This window comes from Rissa tridactyla, chromosome 4 (assembly GCF_028500815.1).
Source record: "Rissa tridactyla isolate bRisTri1 chromosome 4, bRisTri1.patW.cur.20221130, whole genome shotgun sequence".
Classification (NCBI taxonomy): domain Eukaryota; kingdom Metazoa; phylum Chordata; class Aves; order Charadriiformes; family Laridae; genus Rissa; species Rissa tridactyla.
Window position 1 is genome coordinate 35,451,349 of NC_071469.1, and position 17,131 is coordinate 35,468,479.

The 17,131-nt window shown below is 32.8% G+C and overlaps 1 protein-coding gene across 8 annotated transcripts in view; it reads left to right on the forward strand.

The window, feature by feature from the left end:
* The window catches only part of NOVA1 (NOVA alternative splicing regulator 1), a 157,792-nt gene that overhangs the window by 124,975 nt on the left and 15,686 nt on the right, over positions 1–17,131 (forward strand). For all 8 annotated transcript variants that reach the window (XM_054197632.1, XM_054197635.1, XM_054197634.1 and 5 more), the window contains one exon: positions 4,471–4,542. In XM_054197632.1, coding sequence (XP_054053607.1) covers positions 4,471–4,542 — 72 coding nt within the window. The remainder of the gene's footprint in view (positions 1–4,470; positions 4,543–17,131) is intronic.

Genomic DNA, 17,131 nt, shown 5'->3' on the forward strand with positions numbered 1-17,131 from the left:
TCCAAATTTTATTTTTGAAATGTGTTATGTATTTATTCAGTCATCACTCAGATGAGAATCATGTGCCAAAGTTACAGATTAAAGGCGTTCACAGCAGATAAAAAGAAGACTCAATATGTTTAGCAAAGCAAGTGGTCCGTTTAGGAAGGCTCATCTCTGATACTGTTGAAAGTCTAGTAAGTCAGTCTTTTATGTTGTTCAGCACAATGGAGCCTTGCAGTGCTCTCTGTTTCTCATTTTAGCTGCAGAAGGTATTCAACTGTTGAATATAATTTTAAAACGATATCACCTTTTCTTGAAGTGCATTAAAATATTGGCTTAAGCAGATTAGTTTTATCATTGCATTAATTTCAGTGATTTAAAAGCACTAATATTAATATACGCAAGACTGAAACTCAGTATTAGCTTAGTATTAATAGTAATTTAATGTAGGTAATGTTATTACCAAGATTTCCTTTGTTTGGCAAGCCCTGTAGTGAGAAACTAGAAATTGGTAAGGTGTAAATGCAGATTCATCTTCCCATTTAAATTATGTTCTTTATATATGCTTTTGTGTCTCTAACCCTGTTTTCAAATGGTATGTTAATTTCTGCCTTTTCTTCCTGCTCTTCTATATATGAATATACTCATAGTTACTGAGAATTAAGTTAACTGTCTCAGTACAATATTTACTATCTAGGGTGTAAGTATTGGAATTTTTTTAGTATATATATATATAAGGGTGTGACTTTTGTCATGTATACATAGCTCTGCATTAAGCAATTCATGAAGTCATTGAAAGCGGGCTCAGAGCCTTTTGGACTACTCTACAGATGGAGTATATGTATTCTATACTGCTGTGATACAGCTGTATCTTCACTCTGTTATTCAGAAATATGAAGCATGGAAGTGTGATGCTTTGACCACCTTTCTGCACCCTGTACTATGTTGTGCAGCCTGAGAGCAGCCTCTCACGGAATAATCAATTCTTGTGAGCTTCAGAAAATGCTGCAACTCAAATATCGCTTAAACAGAATTTTATTTCTAAAATTAAGCTTCGTTTTTATTACTTAAAGTCTGTTTTCTCAAACATCTGCTCTGGAAGCTTAAAGTAAAAACAAACAACAAACAACACTCTCTTACCTGTAGGTATAGTCTTCCATTCATTGTCTCATATTTGAGAAAACAGAGCAGACCAGTTTCACCATGGCTTGGACTGTATTATTCAAGAGAGAGCTTAAATAAAACCCCTCAAGACTTAGAAGTGGTGTGTGGTAGAAATTCTAACTGGCTTTTTTCCATAACCTTGCCAACAGTCAACCTGCAATTTCAGGAAAGCTTCAATTATAGTACACATGTTTCAGTCTCAAAAATTGAAACTCTGTAATGTAAATTCATCTTATGATTTTTAATCACTTTATACATCTCATTCCCAGAAGCCTAATAACTACTAAATTCAAGTGCTTGCCTAATGCAAAACACTTGCCAAATTTAAAAAAAAAATATTCTATGCTGCATAATAAATCAGAATTATTGAGCTCTGTCCAACTTTCTTTAAGAAGTAATTTTGCCTAAAAGTTCTTGCAAAGCAATTGAGAGTGTATCAATAAATTACTTACCAGCCAGTGGAAATTCAATACAAAATCCAAATGCCTGTGTTACTTTTTTTTTTTTGTTTTTGAGAAATTACTTTGTGTTACTTTAATATTGAAGAAATATATAGATGTGTTTCCATGAATTGATGTGTCTCTGGAATTATACAGAAGCATGAAAAGGGATTAATTTTTGCAAAATGCTGTCAATTCTTTTATATATATATATACACACACACACTTTATATATATATATGTTTATATGTGTGTATATATATAAAAATAAAAGCAGTTATGTCACTAAACACAGTAAGAGGGATTAAGCCTGAAACACAAACAACCTGATATACAAAGAAAAACCACCAAAAATACAAAATAAAAAACCTTATTGCTATTTTCACTATTTTGTCATGGTATGTATATTTGGAAAAAAATGTGTGTTCCCATACTTGTTTCTTGTTCAGTAACACAGTTGTTTTGCTTTAAAATGTTTTTATCTTTTTTTTCCATTGTATTTTAAACAAGCTTTTACTAAAATGGAATAGTGAAATGCTTCTACTTAATAGAAGTTATAATTCAACAGTCACCTGAAATGATTATCGTCACTCCTTTTTCATCACAGCCATATGTTTCTGGGCTTTAGGAAGATTGATATGAATTGAAATCTGAGATGCTTCGAGTTTCTTAAATTATTTGTGGTATCAGTGATAAGTGTTCTACATATTTTCTTATAAATCCACTAGCTAGATTTAGTAACACCTATGAAGAACAAACTGTTTTCCTTTTATTATTTAGCCTTCCATACCAAAAAAATATACAATAGAGATATACAAAATATACGATAGAGATATACAAAACAAGATATGGAACACAGTTTGGTGGCTATAGTTAGCAATGATGTTGATCACACAAACTATCAGATGTCTGAAATATTTCAGACAAAATATATTTTCAGAGTTTTGCTGTAGATTAGTATCAATTGTTTTTATTTTTTATTTTTAGTTCAGGATGAGAGTTTAATATATAGCTATAGTAAAGAAAGCCTACTGGGATAAGTTACAGTCCTCTGTTCTGCTTGGTTGGGGTTTTTAGTTGTTTTGGGGTTTTTTTTCCCCATTAGTTTAAACTTAAATGATGAAAATCAGTTCATTGCAATTTCAGACTTGGTAAGAGAGATAACTGCATCACCCCAGTAAAATCAGAAGTATAATTCTATAATTGAATAGGATTACCCTGTACTATCATGGAATCTGAAGTTTCTTTTTCTAAATGATTCTAGCACCTCACAAATGAACCCATGTTCTGTACAGAAAGACATGGGAGAATCCTTTATAATTGTCTTGATTTTCACAATGTATAGCATCTGCTGACCAATAATATTTTGCCAAGCTACGCGGTAGTATTTTTTACTTAAGCCTCTTGAAAGAGTGCCGGTTGATGCTTAAGTTGTATATGTTTTATTTTTGTTCTTATTGTTTTATAACATGAGTTACAAGTTGGAAACACAAAGTAAGGATCTGTTCCTGAAGATATTTTTTTCCTGTTTTGGCTGCTTGTTTATGTACAAACTATGAAAAAATGGATCTTCATATTGCTTAACATACAGCTTAAATATTTGTGTGTGCATATGTACAAGCCCATATTTTGCTAATACACAACTTTATGCATTCACAGTGTCCCAGCTTTCTCATATGCATTAAGAGTTTTAGTGCAAAAGTGTGTATACCTATTTTATGAGGGACTGTCAATGATTGTAAGTAACAGAACTGCTGAAAGTGTGAAATTTTGTTTTCTTTATTTCTAAATAGTTTTGGTTAGTAATTATATGACCATGTGATAAATCACATTGTATAGCATTTTAACATCTTATTAAGGTAGTGTAAATTTGGATATTTTATAATATTTATATATTACAAAGATGTCAAAAAACATGCTTTGAATAAGTATTGTATGTTATGTTTTGAAAATTGGAATTTTACATTTTCACTACATTTATAAAAAGAAGAGTTATTCTGTCAGGATCTAATACTTTAAAAAGCGAAATGTGTATATCGAAATTTTAAAGAGCAGTGCTTTTTTGATATGTTAAAGAATTAATGTTAAGCATATGTATATTATTTAGAAAACATGATCAATAAATATGACTGTTAATTCTTTTTTGTGTTTATTTTGAACACAGGCCTGATGATAAGTTATTAACCTTTGCTCAACTAAATGAACATTTTAACACTAATCATAAATACATTGTAGTAATTTGTTCTGAAGGTATTAGTTGCATGTTCATCCATCATGAGATTGATGTTTACATTTTTTCACCTGCCTCTTGATTACAAAATATCAGTGAATATTTTAGCAGTTAGTATATTGCTAAAAACTCAGTAGCTTCAGTGTAATTGTTTAAAGTAATGGAACACAGTTTGGTGGCTCTAGTCCATGCTATAGAATGGTCCATTATAAAGTGCCAAAGTAAATGTCTCTAACTTCTTTCAGATGTTGGCCCTGTTTGTTTGTAGACTGATAACTGTTTCTAGTGCGCTCATTGAACTTGCTGGAATTTTTGTTTACTATAGTCTTCATTTTCCCCAAGAGGAGGAGAGAGGAAAGAATATATTCCTCATGTGGTCAGCATATTTTTGAGTATTTATGTGAGTTCACCATCTTGATTTCAAGTCATTAATTTGTTTTTACATGCATAAGCATGCATATTTACATGCATTATTTATCCAATTGACTTTAAATTCCATTAAGTTCCAATGAGTAGGAGAAAGATTTTGTCTTAGGCATTTTTTATTTATTTTAATTTTCTAGTTATGTTACTTTTGTTGGTTTATTTATTTTTTTAACTGTTCAGTCTAAGGCTTGTAAAGGTTGATTTGCTCCTGAACTGCTTTGTTCCCAGACATTGCCATCTTCCCCAACTACCACCAAGTCCTCTCCATCTGATCCCATGACCACCTCCAGAGCCAATCAGGTACAGTATCATCCTACCATCTACACCATACTTTTCACGGGTGACAGCTTGCAAACTGGAGAAAAAGATATGGTGGGTTAAGGATTTATTCGTTCATTCACATATATACACCCATAACCATAGATATCTAACTGTTGTTAGAAATTGGTAAATTGAACGGAAAACATTTTTCTTCCTTTAATTTGTTTTGTTGTCTTTTTAAAATCTCTGATGAAAGCAAATTATCTTGTAAAATAGTCTTTTTTCAAATTTCTTTTGATTAATAAATAGCAAGGCTACACGCTGGTGAGTTTGTAGACAGAGTAACTCTTGGCATGTGTATGTTTATGTATATATGCACACACGTATTTACTTCCAGGATCATTTAGAAATTATGATGGAATTACCCCTAAAACCATGTTTAATTAGCTGGATATCAACCTAGGAATGGCAAACAGACTTCTATCTTTGTTTAGTTACTTTAAAAAATTTGAAATGTGTTTGTGGACAGTAATATAGGGGCATTGTTTAAATAGCATATGTAATAAAACAATGGATTTGAAATGAAAATTTATCGATAAAAAATAAGGTAAAATTAAGTCTCTCTAAAACCATACAAAACACATCTAAGTAATTTTAATTCATGTCTTATTTTTAAGTGCATAAACTGTGCTTTTATCAGTATTTTAGTTACACTTACTTATTGCTCTTTTGATTGGAAAAAAATATGTCCAGTTCATTATGTCCACAAATTATCATACTGTATATCTTTTTGCCTTCCCTATGAAAGTTGTTAAAGTTGCTTCATACCATGCTTTTTAGAACTGATTCATGCCTAATAAATACCTTATTCATTTTTTTAATGTATTGTTAAACTTAATGTACTTTTTGTTCAAATAATGTAAGTATTCAGTATGTGCTAACAGTTTTTTTACATGCAATCTGTTTATTTAAGTTACCTGAATGCTTCTATCAGATCTTGCACAAATTAGATCAAATACCAGAAAAATTTTCTTCACAACAAGTTAGTTTTCCCTGGAAGTTAACATTGTTATTAACTACTGATCCTCTGATATTTTGTGAACTGCTTAAAACTTGCTGGCTGTATGAACAAACATTTTGACATACAACAGAACACAAGCATATTAAAGCAATATATCTTTGATCAACACATGACTATCTGTTGAAAGGGACGTCTAATGCAGAAAGTAATGAAATTTAGAGAGAAATCGTACAGATAGAAGACCTACTAAGAAAAATATAAACTGTGATACCCCTCACTTCAATTTGAAAGCCTTCTTCATCAGCCTCCATCAGAATGGAACATCAACTGTTCCATTCCAGCAACAGTTCTTTGGCTTCATCATCATTAAATTACAAAGTTAAAATCTTTGCCAACAGCTAGGGATATTTTGTGAACACTCTGTTCAGTCTTTATTCCCTCTCTTAATTTTAGTGTTTTGTGTATTTTAATTAGAAGGTTTTGAAAACGTTGAGCACACAGATCTTTTGAAAATTGTTCTTACTATTTTTCTTTTCTGTGTCTTCTTTTCTACTTTTTTTCTTTTTTTAAATTATGAGTATACCCTGATGATCATTATTTAGAGAAAAAGGAAGAGGTGCTTTCATTTACAGGAAATACTGCTTGAGCATGCTGTTTAATTAGCATCAGAGAAGTACCTACTTTGCATCTGTTCTATGAATTTTGAACGATCAAAATTATGATGTAGTGTATAAACTTTAGATGACTTTTCAATAGCTAAAAGTACTTATTTTTATAGAAAGTTGTTCTATGAGAATATTGTCAAATGATATAGCTGAATATACAAACTAAGGGAAATATATGCTTTGTGTCCTGCCTATATCCCGCATTACATCTTTTAATGCATTTTATTCATAAACTGTTCAATTCAGTTTTCATACAAATAATCAAGATCTTTTTTGAACAGCATTAAAACTGTATATGTGAAGAAGAGTGATGAGTTCCTTAGGTGATGTTTGGAACTCTTTTTATCATTAACCCTTGAAATTCCTACTGGTTTATAACTATTTTATCCCTCCTAGTATTTCCTAGTGGTTTCTAGCCATTCCACCAGGAAGCACAAAGCACATGATAAGGCAATTAAGGCCTTTCTGTTCATGTTAGTGATAAGTGACGTAGCTGGCAATTGTTCCCAGACTGTAGTAGTGATTAGCATTCAGCACCAGTGTATCGACAAGTATCTGCACTGCGGCTGTTACATGAAAATAGGTTCCAACACAGTAATCTCAGACCTGTCAGTAGTCATGTAAGTACCAAATAGGAGAATATTAGAGAACAACGAATTTTTGTTTTGATGTTTGGCTGTGTAAGATGATTCTCAATAGAAAATAACTGTTCAGATATGTTTTTTCTCACAAGACATTATATTAGGATAACAGGAAAGAGCTTATTTAACTGGATGGAAGTCAGGAAAGTTAGTGTTAAGGTGTAAGATAAATTCACAGCACGCCCTATTGTGTGGATATAGTAGCATATCAGGCTTAAGATCATTTAATTTTCTATAATATTTTAATTGTGCAGGACAAGATTTTTACATTAAATATTAGTAAGGTGATTAAGTGAGGTTTAAGCAATACTTAATGCCGGGTTGCTGTTGGAGTGAGATTTTTAAACTGTGTTGGAGGACTCCGCATAAGTCATTGCAATTAGAGAACTGTCGATTACGTGTGTTGATGAGCATACCTGATGTGATCCTTCTCACTGTTCGGGCATGTCAGTTGTATTCTCCTGACAGAGCTTGCATAGGGGGCAGAACAACTTCTAGGCACACTTTTTACCTCAGGAGGAAAATAGCTCTGCCAGCAGAGGTCAGAGGAAGCTGCGCAGGAAATCTGGCTTGTATTATGTCTTCCTTTTAGTGACTCATTTTGCCTCCATTCAGATGAGATCATAACTCCTTTGTATGGCAATTTCCGCTTTTGTTGAATTGTTGTTTTTTGAAAAATCCGTTATTCATGAAACTACTCCTTTTATGATTCTCAAGAAGAGGATAGTCTCTAAAATGTCTTATATAGTGGAAGAAAACAGTTCCTTCAGAACTGTCATGTTGCGTTATACTGAATTGCCATGGACACAACAGAAACCTCTGCATTGGAAGTGTTTTTTTCTTTAGTGCTTTGTTCCAGGAAGATATATATCTGTCAGTATTATTGTTGTAAATGTCTTGTTTGTTTTTTCGGTAGAACTTCCTTGGATCTTTGTTCGCATTAAAAATTCAGGCACTGCAAACTTCCCAAGGAAGAGGGAACCACAGAGGCAATAGAACTAGGAACATTTCAAATAATTTTAATCTTTGTTACCCTCCTGTTTACCTGTCACTGAAAAGAACTCAATCTTTCTGTACTTTTAGACTGAGAGCTTCTGTGTTACCCCTCATGAACTTTGTCAGCTTTGTTTATAACAGAACACAGACATATAGCTACAGTGGTGAAACTGTTCTGCTGATGCCCCTGGAGCTGGCAGAATATAGCTTTACTTTTATTTACCAGAAGGAGGAAACCAATTTTACTTTTCCACAGTACTTTTCAAATGGGAATTTCATCTCAAAAGTGATGAATAACACCATAAACATCATATAAGACTTCCTTGTTTTTCCTCTGTAGCACCGTGTAAAGGTACGAGTTTTAGTACTTATTTTAACAGTTAAGTGACATTAGATAGACAAGTATTTCTATAGTTAACCTGTTTACATATTTTCTTTTCTTTACAATATTATTTTTTTCTTCTTATCTGCCTGCTTTACTGATGTTACTGTTATTTTAGAGGGAGAAACATGAGTGATATAACCAAAGCTTTGTATTTCTCCTTTGTCTATTTGATGTACACCTATAAATGCAGTTGCAAACCCTTGCATGTTTCCTTCTCCAGTACTCTGTTTTGCCATAAGATTGATACTGCTGCTGAGCTTTACTACTGGCTGTAAGAGAATAAAAGGCCAAAACACACATTGCCACTTAAAAGTGAGTCAGGAGAGTGATGGGTAGCAATCCTTTCCCCTTGCCTTATAATTTTGATAGGCTTAAGCTCAGTAATGTAATAGGATTTATCATCACAAACTATGTCATTAACTTACTATACTAACTTCTTTTATTTTTTCGTTTTTAAAACGCACTGTTTTTTCCCATGGCATTTGCATTTTTTACAGTTATACCTTCTCTTTTTCTTCTTTGTTGTTGTTGCACCTGAAACTCTTATTTTATCATTTAATATAGTGTAATATAAATTTTATGGAGTGCAGATAGGTGTAGGATTTGTCCATTCAGTCCTCAAGTTACAGTTTTTTGGAGCATATCTACATCATCTGGTTGCTGCAATATCTGTAATAAATAATACTTTTCAACCTTTTTACATGACGGGACTGGACCAGTTTCCTTGGTACTGCATGTACCCAGCAGGTACAGCACAAGCGTGTGCCTGTTACAATCTTGGTAGCAGAAATTTTTACTTTTGGATTATACTATCTCTTTATTTTATGCAAAATCTATAGCTTGCAGTGGGATATAATAGTACACCTATAACTTTGGGTTATTGATTGAGGGATTAATTGATATCTCTGAATTGTAATGATTGATGGTCTTCCTCTTTGTGACTTTACAGAACAATCCTATCCCTGTCTGTAAAATGACTTGCAGAAGTATAATCTTTTCATTCCTGATAGAGAAGTAGAATCTGAAAATAGAGGCTGTCTGTAAAGCATACTGACAGCTTTTAAAGGATTGATGAACTAATATCACTTATATTTAATATATAATTTGTTGTGGGAGGTGGAAGAAGAAATAAGAAGGAAAGCTTTTTTTTTTTTAGTCTTCTGTTATCATTAGGACATGACATTTTAAAATATGTATGATGTCCAACTTCAAATGATAAAGTAGATTAATCTTAAAGTACAAATAGTGAGTTTTAGTGATAATCCCAGGATACTACACAGCCATCATGGGCCATGGAGATACTATTTCTATTTGCCTTTGAAAATTTGATGTGAGGGTTATTTAAGATATTCTGTCTCTGATATTTTAATTGCAATATTAATCTAATTTTAATTTCCTAATTTTAATGTCATTTCTTGCAGTGGTATTGAGAAAATCCGTTTTCTTTTTAGGTCTGTCACAGATTGACTGATGCTGGATGTATCACTTGATCTTTCCAAATCTCAGTACTGTGTATTTAAAAGCAAAGTCAATGTAAAATTATTTAGCATTCTAGTAAAAGATGCTGTAGAATTAAAAAACTGTTAATACTTTAATTTGATTGTTCAGAATATTTGCCATGATAGTTCTTTGTGAGATAACAATTTGACCTTTTTTCAACCCATCAGACTGGTCATTGATAAATACAACCATTTTATTTACATCCAGAAGATAGTATCCAAGATCCATGCACAAGGATAATATGCTGTTTGAAAGACACTTCATCTAGAAGACAATGTTTCCTATGGACCCATCACTAAAGAATTTAGTGCAACAGATTCTAAAATTATAAATACACGAAGACCACAAATTATTAACATATTAAACAAATACATTCTTTAACTATGGCATCAAACTATTTTTTTTAATTCACAAGTAGATGCATGAGAAGGAAATCATGTTTGGTGCAGTAGTGTTCAAAGCTATATGATAACTGTAAGAACCTCATCATGATGTTTAGAGATATAGAGTTGAAGAAATACACCCTGTATTTTGCTGAATTTTTCTGGAAGGTCCTCAAACTTATGCTATACTTTTGCTGCCTACGAAAAAATTCTTCAGATAATTTCTCAACATAGCATATCATTTTGATTAAGTCTCAGCAAGCACTGTCATCTTCAGTTTTAATACTTATTCAACTTCACATGCAGAGTTCTTTTCTGTTTAGGTCTTGCTATTTCTATTGTAGTCTTACCCAGTAATAATTTTGACTCCCCGTTGAACGTTGTAATGAGGTTGAATGAAAGTGCCTACATTAGTGAGAAAAACACTGGTCTTTCCAGTGTGAGAAAACCCTTACGTTTCACATTTGTAGATAATTTTATCAATTGTAAATTCATAAGTCTATAAAGTCACGTTTTTGTTTCAATTTAATAAGAAGGCAGAGTTACTTGGTTTTGATTACAAGTTACCTATGGCATACTGTGGACAGCACATAATAAATGATGGTTTAGATAACATATCTAGAAAGGGCTAGGGAGAGTTATTCCCCTATTCAAGTGAGGACTCCAGTAGAGGTTCCAGTGCTTCAGAGGCAACCTTTCCTGCTGCTCTTCAGCTGAAATGCTTCATTTCATGGCCAAACTCTAAGCAGAATTAACCTATACTCCATAGACTAACTGCATACCTTTTTTTTCTGGTTCTCAAGTTAATACATTACTTTTATTATATTTCACTTTGTCTTTGACCACTTTTTCGCAATATTTTGCAGTATGTGAGCTCAGCACTTTTGTTTGCATCTTCTCCTTAAAATATAATTTTTTTAGATGCTATAAAGATTTTTAAATAACAGTTTTTAGAAATCTTACATGCAAATAATTTTGGTTGTTTTGGTTTTTTTTTCTTTCTTATTGTCTGTTTCAATTTTTCCCCTTTTGACAACTATGTAGGTAATTATTTGTGTTCATGTTCTTTTATATGGATTTTTACTTGTTTCCTTTCTTTTCCTCTGTCTCACCACACAGCAATTTTAGGGTTCACTGTTTATTGTTGCTTTCTTAAATGTAGGGGAAATGTTGTCAGGAGTATTCATGAGACATGGGGAAAGATGTAGCTTCTGACTACTAAGTCTCTTAATATTACTGTCATATCATTCATAGGATGTCATGAATGGTCTGCTGGTTGCAGCCCTGAAAGTAAAAATGCGATTCCATGTTCATGTATTTTGTTATGATTTTATGCTTGAAAAGAAATTGAATCAGTTGGCTTCCTGTTTCATGCCCTCTTCAAAAAGATACACTTCCTCAGTGGAATGAACAGCATTACTATTCCTTTTCTATTAAAATGGATAAATGTCTTCAACAAATCAAATTCTCCTCATATTTTGAAGTCTACCTGGTTGTTAAATGTTTTTAGTTGTTTTTCCCCTCATAGGCAAAAATCATGAGTGAACGTGTAAGAAGATAAGGATTTTTGGATTGAAAGGATTTTGCTTTAGACTTACATGGATATCTTATTCATGTTGTTTAAGAGTTAAAAAAGAAATCTCACACTGTAATTGAAGATCTTGTTCTTTCATTTAAGGATATTTGTAGATATGATATGTAGGTTTTGGCATTTGTCCATGTCCTTGTACTAAGAAAAGGTCCTATCTGCTTATGAAAAAAGATTAAACCCATGAAAGCTGGAGAATACACATTCTTCTCTTTGCCAAAATATGGTAAAGGTCTTCAAATGTCCTGTGCAAAGGGGTGTTTATTTTTTTCATTTTTTTGTTCCAACTGTTTTAAACATACTTCTTTTATCAATACAAAATGAAAATAAATAGCATGTTATGAAGTGCCAGATATTTCCATGTTCAAGTTCCATCCCACGTAAGCTAGAGTGAAAGATGGCAGCATGTAACTCTGGTCTAACCAAGATTATCTTTGACTTCGAGTCCTTAATACCCAGGTTTGGTGACATACTGTTTCATTCAGACAAGTATTGTGAGGAAGCCAACCGTATTCTAAGGTATACAGGCGAAGAGTCACTTAAGTGCATTCTTTGCTGTTTGAACAACACAGAGAAAACAGAATGTCAGAGCAATTTCCAGAATGCAAATCTGGATGACTTTATTGCTTTTTTCTGCTACATAGTGTATCAGTAACACAAAGGTTAGGCTCTCACACAAAGGTTAGTCTCTAAGTTTTCAACTGTTCAGAATTTAATTTAGCAACTCTTAGGGAGTTCAGAATTTATGTGATCACGAGTTGCATGAGAATGTGGAAAGCAACATTGAGGTTACAGAGCTTACTGTCACACCAGGACAGATTCTATGCAGCACAGACTATAAGGTAGAAAAGGCAATATCATATTTTTCTGACCTGTCAGAGGGGAGCGAGGCATGGTTAGGACTAGCCCTAGAAGGTCCTGCTTTGAGCATATGTTACTTAATATTTTCTTTGTGCCATCTGAAACATTATCACTTTCACAAGCTCTTTGTAAGGATATTGCAGCAACACTCTGTGCTTTCCTGCAGGCTGTGTGCTAGATGGATTGTCTGCCTTTTGCACGCTTTGAGAATTCATCAGATGGTGAGAAGTCATAGATAGATGTGAGACAAACCCACCAATTTTTTAAAGTAGGTGTCTGCCTGATTTGAGTGAAAAAGGAGTGTTCTTTTTGTACAAATTGTAGAAAGAACTGGTTGACTTATTGCACTATAGGGAATAAGAGGCAGGAGGTTTTTCCTCTCCCAGAGGTAAGGTGCATCTGTGCATATGCCCATAGCATAGTGTTCCACACTTAAGATAGTCAATACCTTTACCCTGCAGTCAAAAACAATATGTAAATACATCCTATTCAGAAGCAGTGTTTCCCACTAGTTTTGTGCCTGTAGTAGTTTTCATACTTGTTGTTTTGCGCTTGGGTTTTTCAGGTTTTGGGTTTTTTCCTTCTGAAAATTAATTAGACTTCCTGCAAGTAATAATAGTTATTCAGAGACATAGTCTACAAATTGTGGATCCGTGGGAGGATCATAAACATCCTTAGAAATGCCCAGGGGCTGAGTGCACTGGTCTTGTTACCTACCAGCGATTTACATTTGAATCTTTGCAGTTTGTAGCCGTGAAGAGTATTTGCGTGGGGGTACAGAGCGATTGCTGGCTGTTTGGCCTTCTGTTTTCCCCCACTTCTCAAATGGCACCTCTGCAAAATGCAGCCTTTTTTTTTTTCTTCATATTATTCATCAATAATAAACTTCTACATGACAAACCGTTCAGCTGAACTTGGCACCTGTAATTTGGATGGGGTTAGAAAAGTATATTTTAAATTTCTGTTTCGTTTGAGTTTCTGAAAGCCTGCAGTGTAAATTCTTTCATGTTTTTAGTAATGTAATACATGATCTCCCTACTTCTTAGCTTTTTATGGTTAATTTTATTGTTCACTTAACCAAAACATAAATGTAGTGAGAATATTTTGATCCACTTTATTCTTCTAATAGTAATTGTAATAATTGTGATAATAAATTAACAGCTGCCCCCTACCCATGAGATACTGAAATGCAGTCTCCATGTAAGCTCTTTTAAAGTGTTACTGCTTTATGGAATAAAACTGTTTTATGAAATAGATTAAACTGTGATTAATGACATACTTTAGTAAAGGGTACTGAAACAAAATACAGTTCCTCCAGATCTTCTGCAGACCAGTGCTCATGTATAATGAAGTGATGTAGAAAAAAAGAAATCAAGTCAAAAGATAAGCAGATCTTTGCAGAATATTTATTGTTCATAATATATTTAGTTTTTTTATTAAATAACTGTGTAAATGTTGTCTAGAACCAGTATTATCACATTCAGTTTTAGAAACAGAAGGAAATAAGATAGCTCTGTTAAAGACATTTCACGGGTTATACTTCTCCTGTATTTGAACATTTACGAGGCTGCTTTGTATAATTTCCTGGTTTAATTATGTCAAAAGTAATTAGATAATTAATGCTACACTTTAACATTTACAGTAAAGACTGATTGGCTGTACACAGTGTGTATGTATACACTGAGGGTTGCCTCTACTGCATGCAATTTCAAAGTAAATAGTAAGTTATGCCTACCTTACATTAACAGGAACACACATGAATGAGGATAATAAAAGGGGGAGACTAAAACTTTGTGGAGATGAAAGTCATGTTTTGAAATCTGAATTTAAGAATTTAATTTAGAAATTACTAATGCAAATAATTCATGTATGTGTTATAAAAATATTTTTCAATATAAAATGCCTTTCTGCTAGGTTTATTTTTATTAAGGAGTATAGCTACAAAAAGGAGCTTTAAAATGCCTTAACTAAAAATGTTATTGTTACAGCAGATATTTCATAAATGTAATTATATTCCATAGCCTATGTACTCTACAGTACTTGTTACTCAAATCAAAATGGAATTCCTTAGATATAATAGGGTAATGACAAGAAGTTAACTGAATGCATGGCTCGTGAAATACAAAGTTTGTATTATACTGTTAATTGTCCTTCTATTTACACTACTAATACAGAAAGCCTTTCTTTTTGACCTATCTAAATTTTATTTTGATGGTAAGGAAAATAAATCAATAAAAGTGAAAGAAAAGAGTACAAACTTGTCAATTTGAATGTCAGAGGGCTCAGCAAAATTAGGCGTTTTAACATCACCAAGAGCATTATTTCATTTCAAATTAATAAAAGAATATTTTTATTTGAAATATTACTTATTTTTACTGTTGAAATAGTAAAATAAAGGTCATTGTTAGCAACAATCTTGCATAGTAATATTAATACAAACTGTGATTCAAATTATGTGCAGTTTTATGTAAACCTTCTGAGATTATAATAATTTATAATGCATTTCTTGAGCTCTGTCTTAAAAGAGTCTTTCCTGGAACAAGGTTCACACTGAATGTTTGTTAAGTAAAAAAATGGACTTCTGTCTCATTTTGAGACATCTCTTTCATTTTTTCATTTTTATTTTTGTATTTGTCAGTATCTTTTCTCTCAAAACAAAAATAAATTGTAATCCATGGAAGATGAAGAATATGTATGTAGTTTGCGTAGGAATTGAGACCAGGGCAAGAGTTAAATGCAAATTCTTTTTCAGTATATCTTTAAAAAGAGAGATTTAATTCCAACTTATGCGGATGCTGACTCCAAATTTGTTCTTGGAAAAGTATTTTTACAAGTTAAGGCATACACAGAATTACACATATGTAATATACATATAAAAACATGTGATGTATCTGTGTAAATACAACCATATATAACATTCGTGCCCCACGGCCTTAATGTGCATAAGGAGTCATTTTTTCCATGTGAACATTTATATCACGTGATTATCTAGCCAAAATTATTAACATGTGTAAGTTATCTATATTCAAATGTTCCCTGTGCCTAGCTTTTGTAATGCTTAGTTAAATCTTAAAAGTTGCTAATTATTTTGTTGTTGTTGCTTATTTATAGTTTTCCTTAATGAAATTTGGCTCCACAGATTCCCATTGAAGGAGAATTATAACCCAAAGTACAGATGTATGAAGACAATACGGTTTGCAAATATGTGGTTTAATAATAAATATATACAATTTTCCCCACTGAGCTAAATTTGGTATGATCTAAATCCAGGATCTTCACATTTAACAAGGGGGATGCAATTGTACCTTCAGTTGTCTCTTGGAATTATAGCTTTTTTTGGTAGGCTAGGTTGACTTTCATAACTGACCTATGTTAGCACCTATCAATCTTTTTGTTTCTGTTTGCTGAAATAATTGCTAATTCTGTCATTGCCTCCACTTATTCCAGTGTTCTTTTTTTCTTTCTCTTCCAGCAGTAGTTACTATTCCCTTGTGGCTATCTTGGTTAAAAATGTATAACTACAAGTTTACAAAAGGGTAAATCAGAAAGGAGATAGATATACATATAAATTAAACATATACATATAAATTGACTTGGGTGAATGTTAAGTTCTAAGCCAGGCGCTTAACTTAGTTGTAGCTATTGCTATATTTCCTGAGGCCAGCAGCTTGATATTACCTTGTTCTGTTCTCTGATCCTTGTCAGAGACATAATGTCAGGCTCTAAGGGGAAGGTTTTGAATTGGCTTGTCAGAAGACTCTATTAGAATTAGAGGGCTATGGAGTCCTGTAGTAGTGCTTATTACATTTGAAGATATCCACCCACTATGTCCTCTTTCTAATGAAAGTTTCTGGTAATTACAATTTTTTTTATGACCTAGAGATATATCATTATTTAAATGTTTTCTCTTTAATTGTCCTTTACTTCCTTTCTCCTTTGAAAACAATTCTCAAATGATGTCCATGAGAGAGCCTCCCTGAGAATTTCATTGAGTAGTTCTTGCTATACAAGATTCTTTTTTATAGTTAAGCAACAGTCAATACAGGAAGGATCAAGCCTCTGCTGCTGGTCGTCTTTTGCAAAGCCAGGGATGCAAAGTAGTCGTAGCCCTTGATACCACTAATCTAGATTGTTCATCTAGATAGCCAGAGGTGTTTTGCATAAGCCAAATTTCTTGCTGTTTTTCACCATGGTGAAGCTATTCAGAACAAACTGTAGGTCAGAACATGAATAAATATGCTCTTATTTTCACTGAGTTGAGACATTAATGGGGTTACCACAAGGATTTTAATTCACATGTGTCTCCCCCTCCTTCTTTTGCTGAGAAGAATGGAGAACAGAATAATTACCTCAGGATTTTAATTATAAATAATGTAGAAGGGGGTGTTACAGTTTATTATTATTTTATTTTATGGCCATGGAAACTCAAAGGTGTTCATTTAGACACCGTACATTCATCTTCTATCATCTTTATTCGTTGCTGTTTGCCATGTTCATTAGTTATAAATATAGCAAGTAATTTATCATTCCACCATGTTTACTTGATGCACCTAGGTTGATGCTATTGTAAGCTTTATCTTTCGTTTTA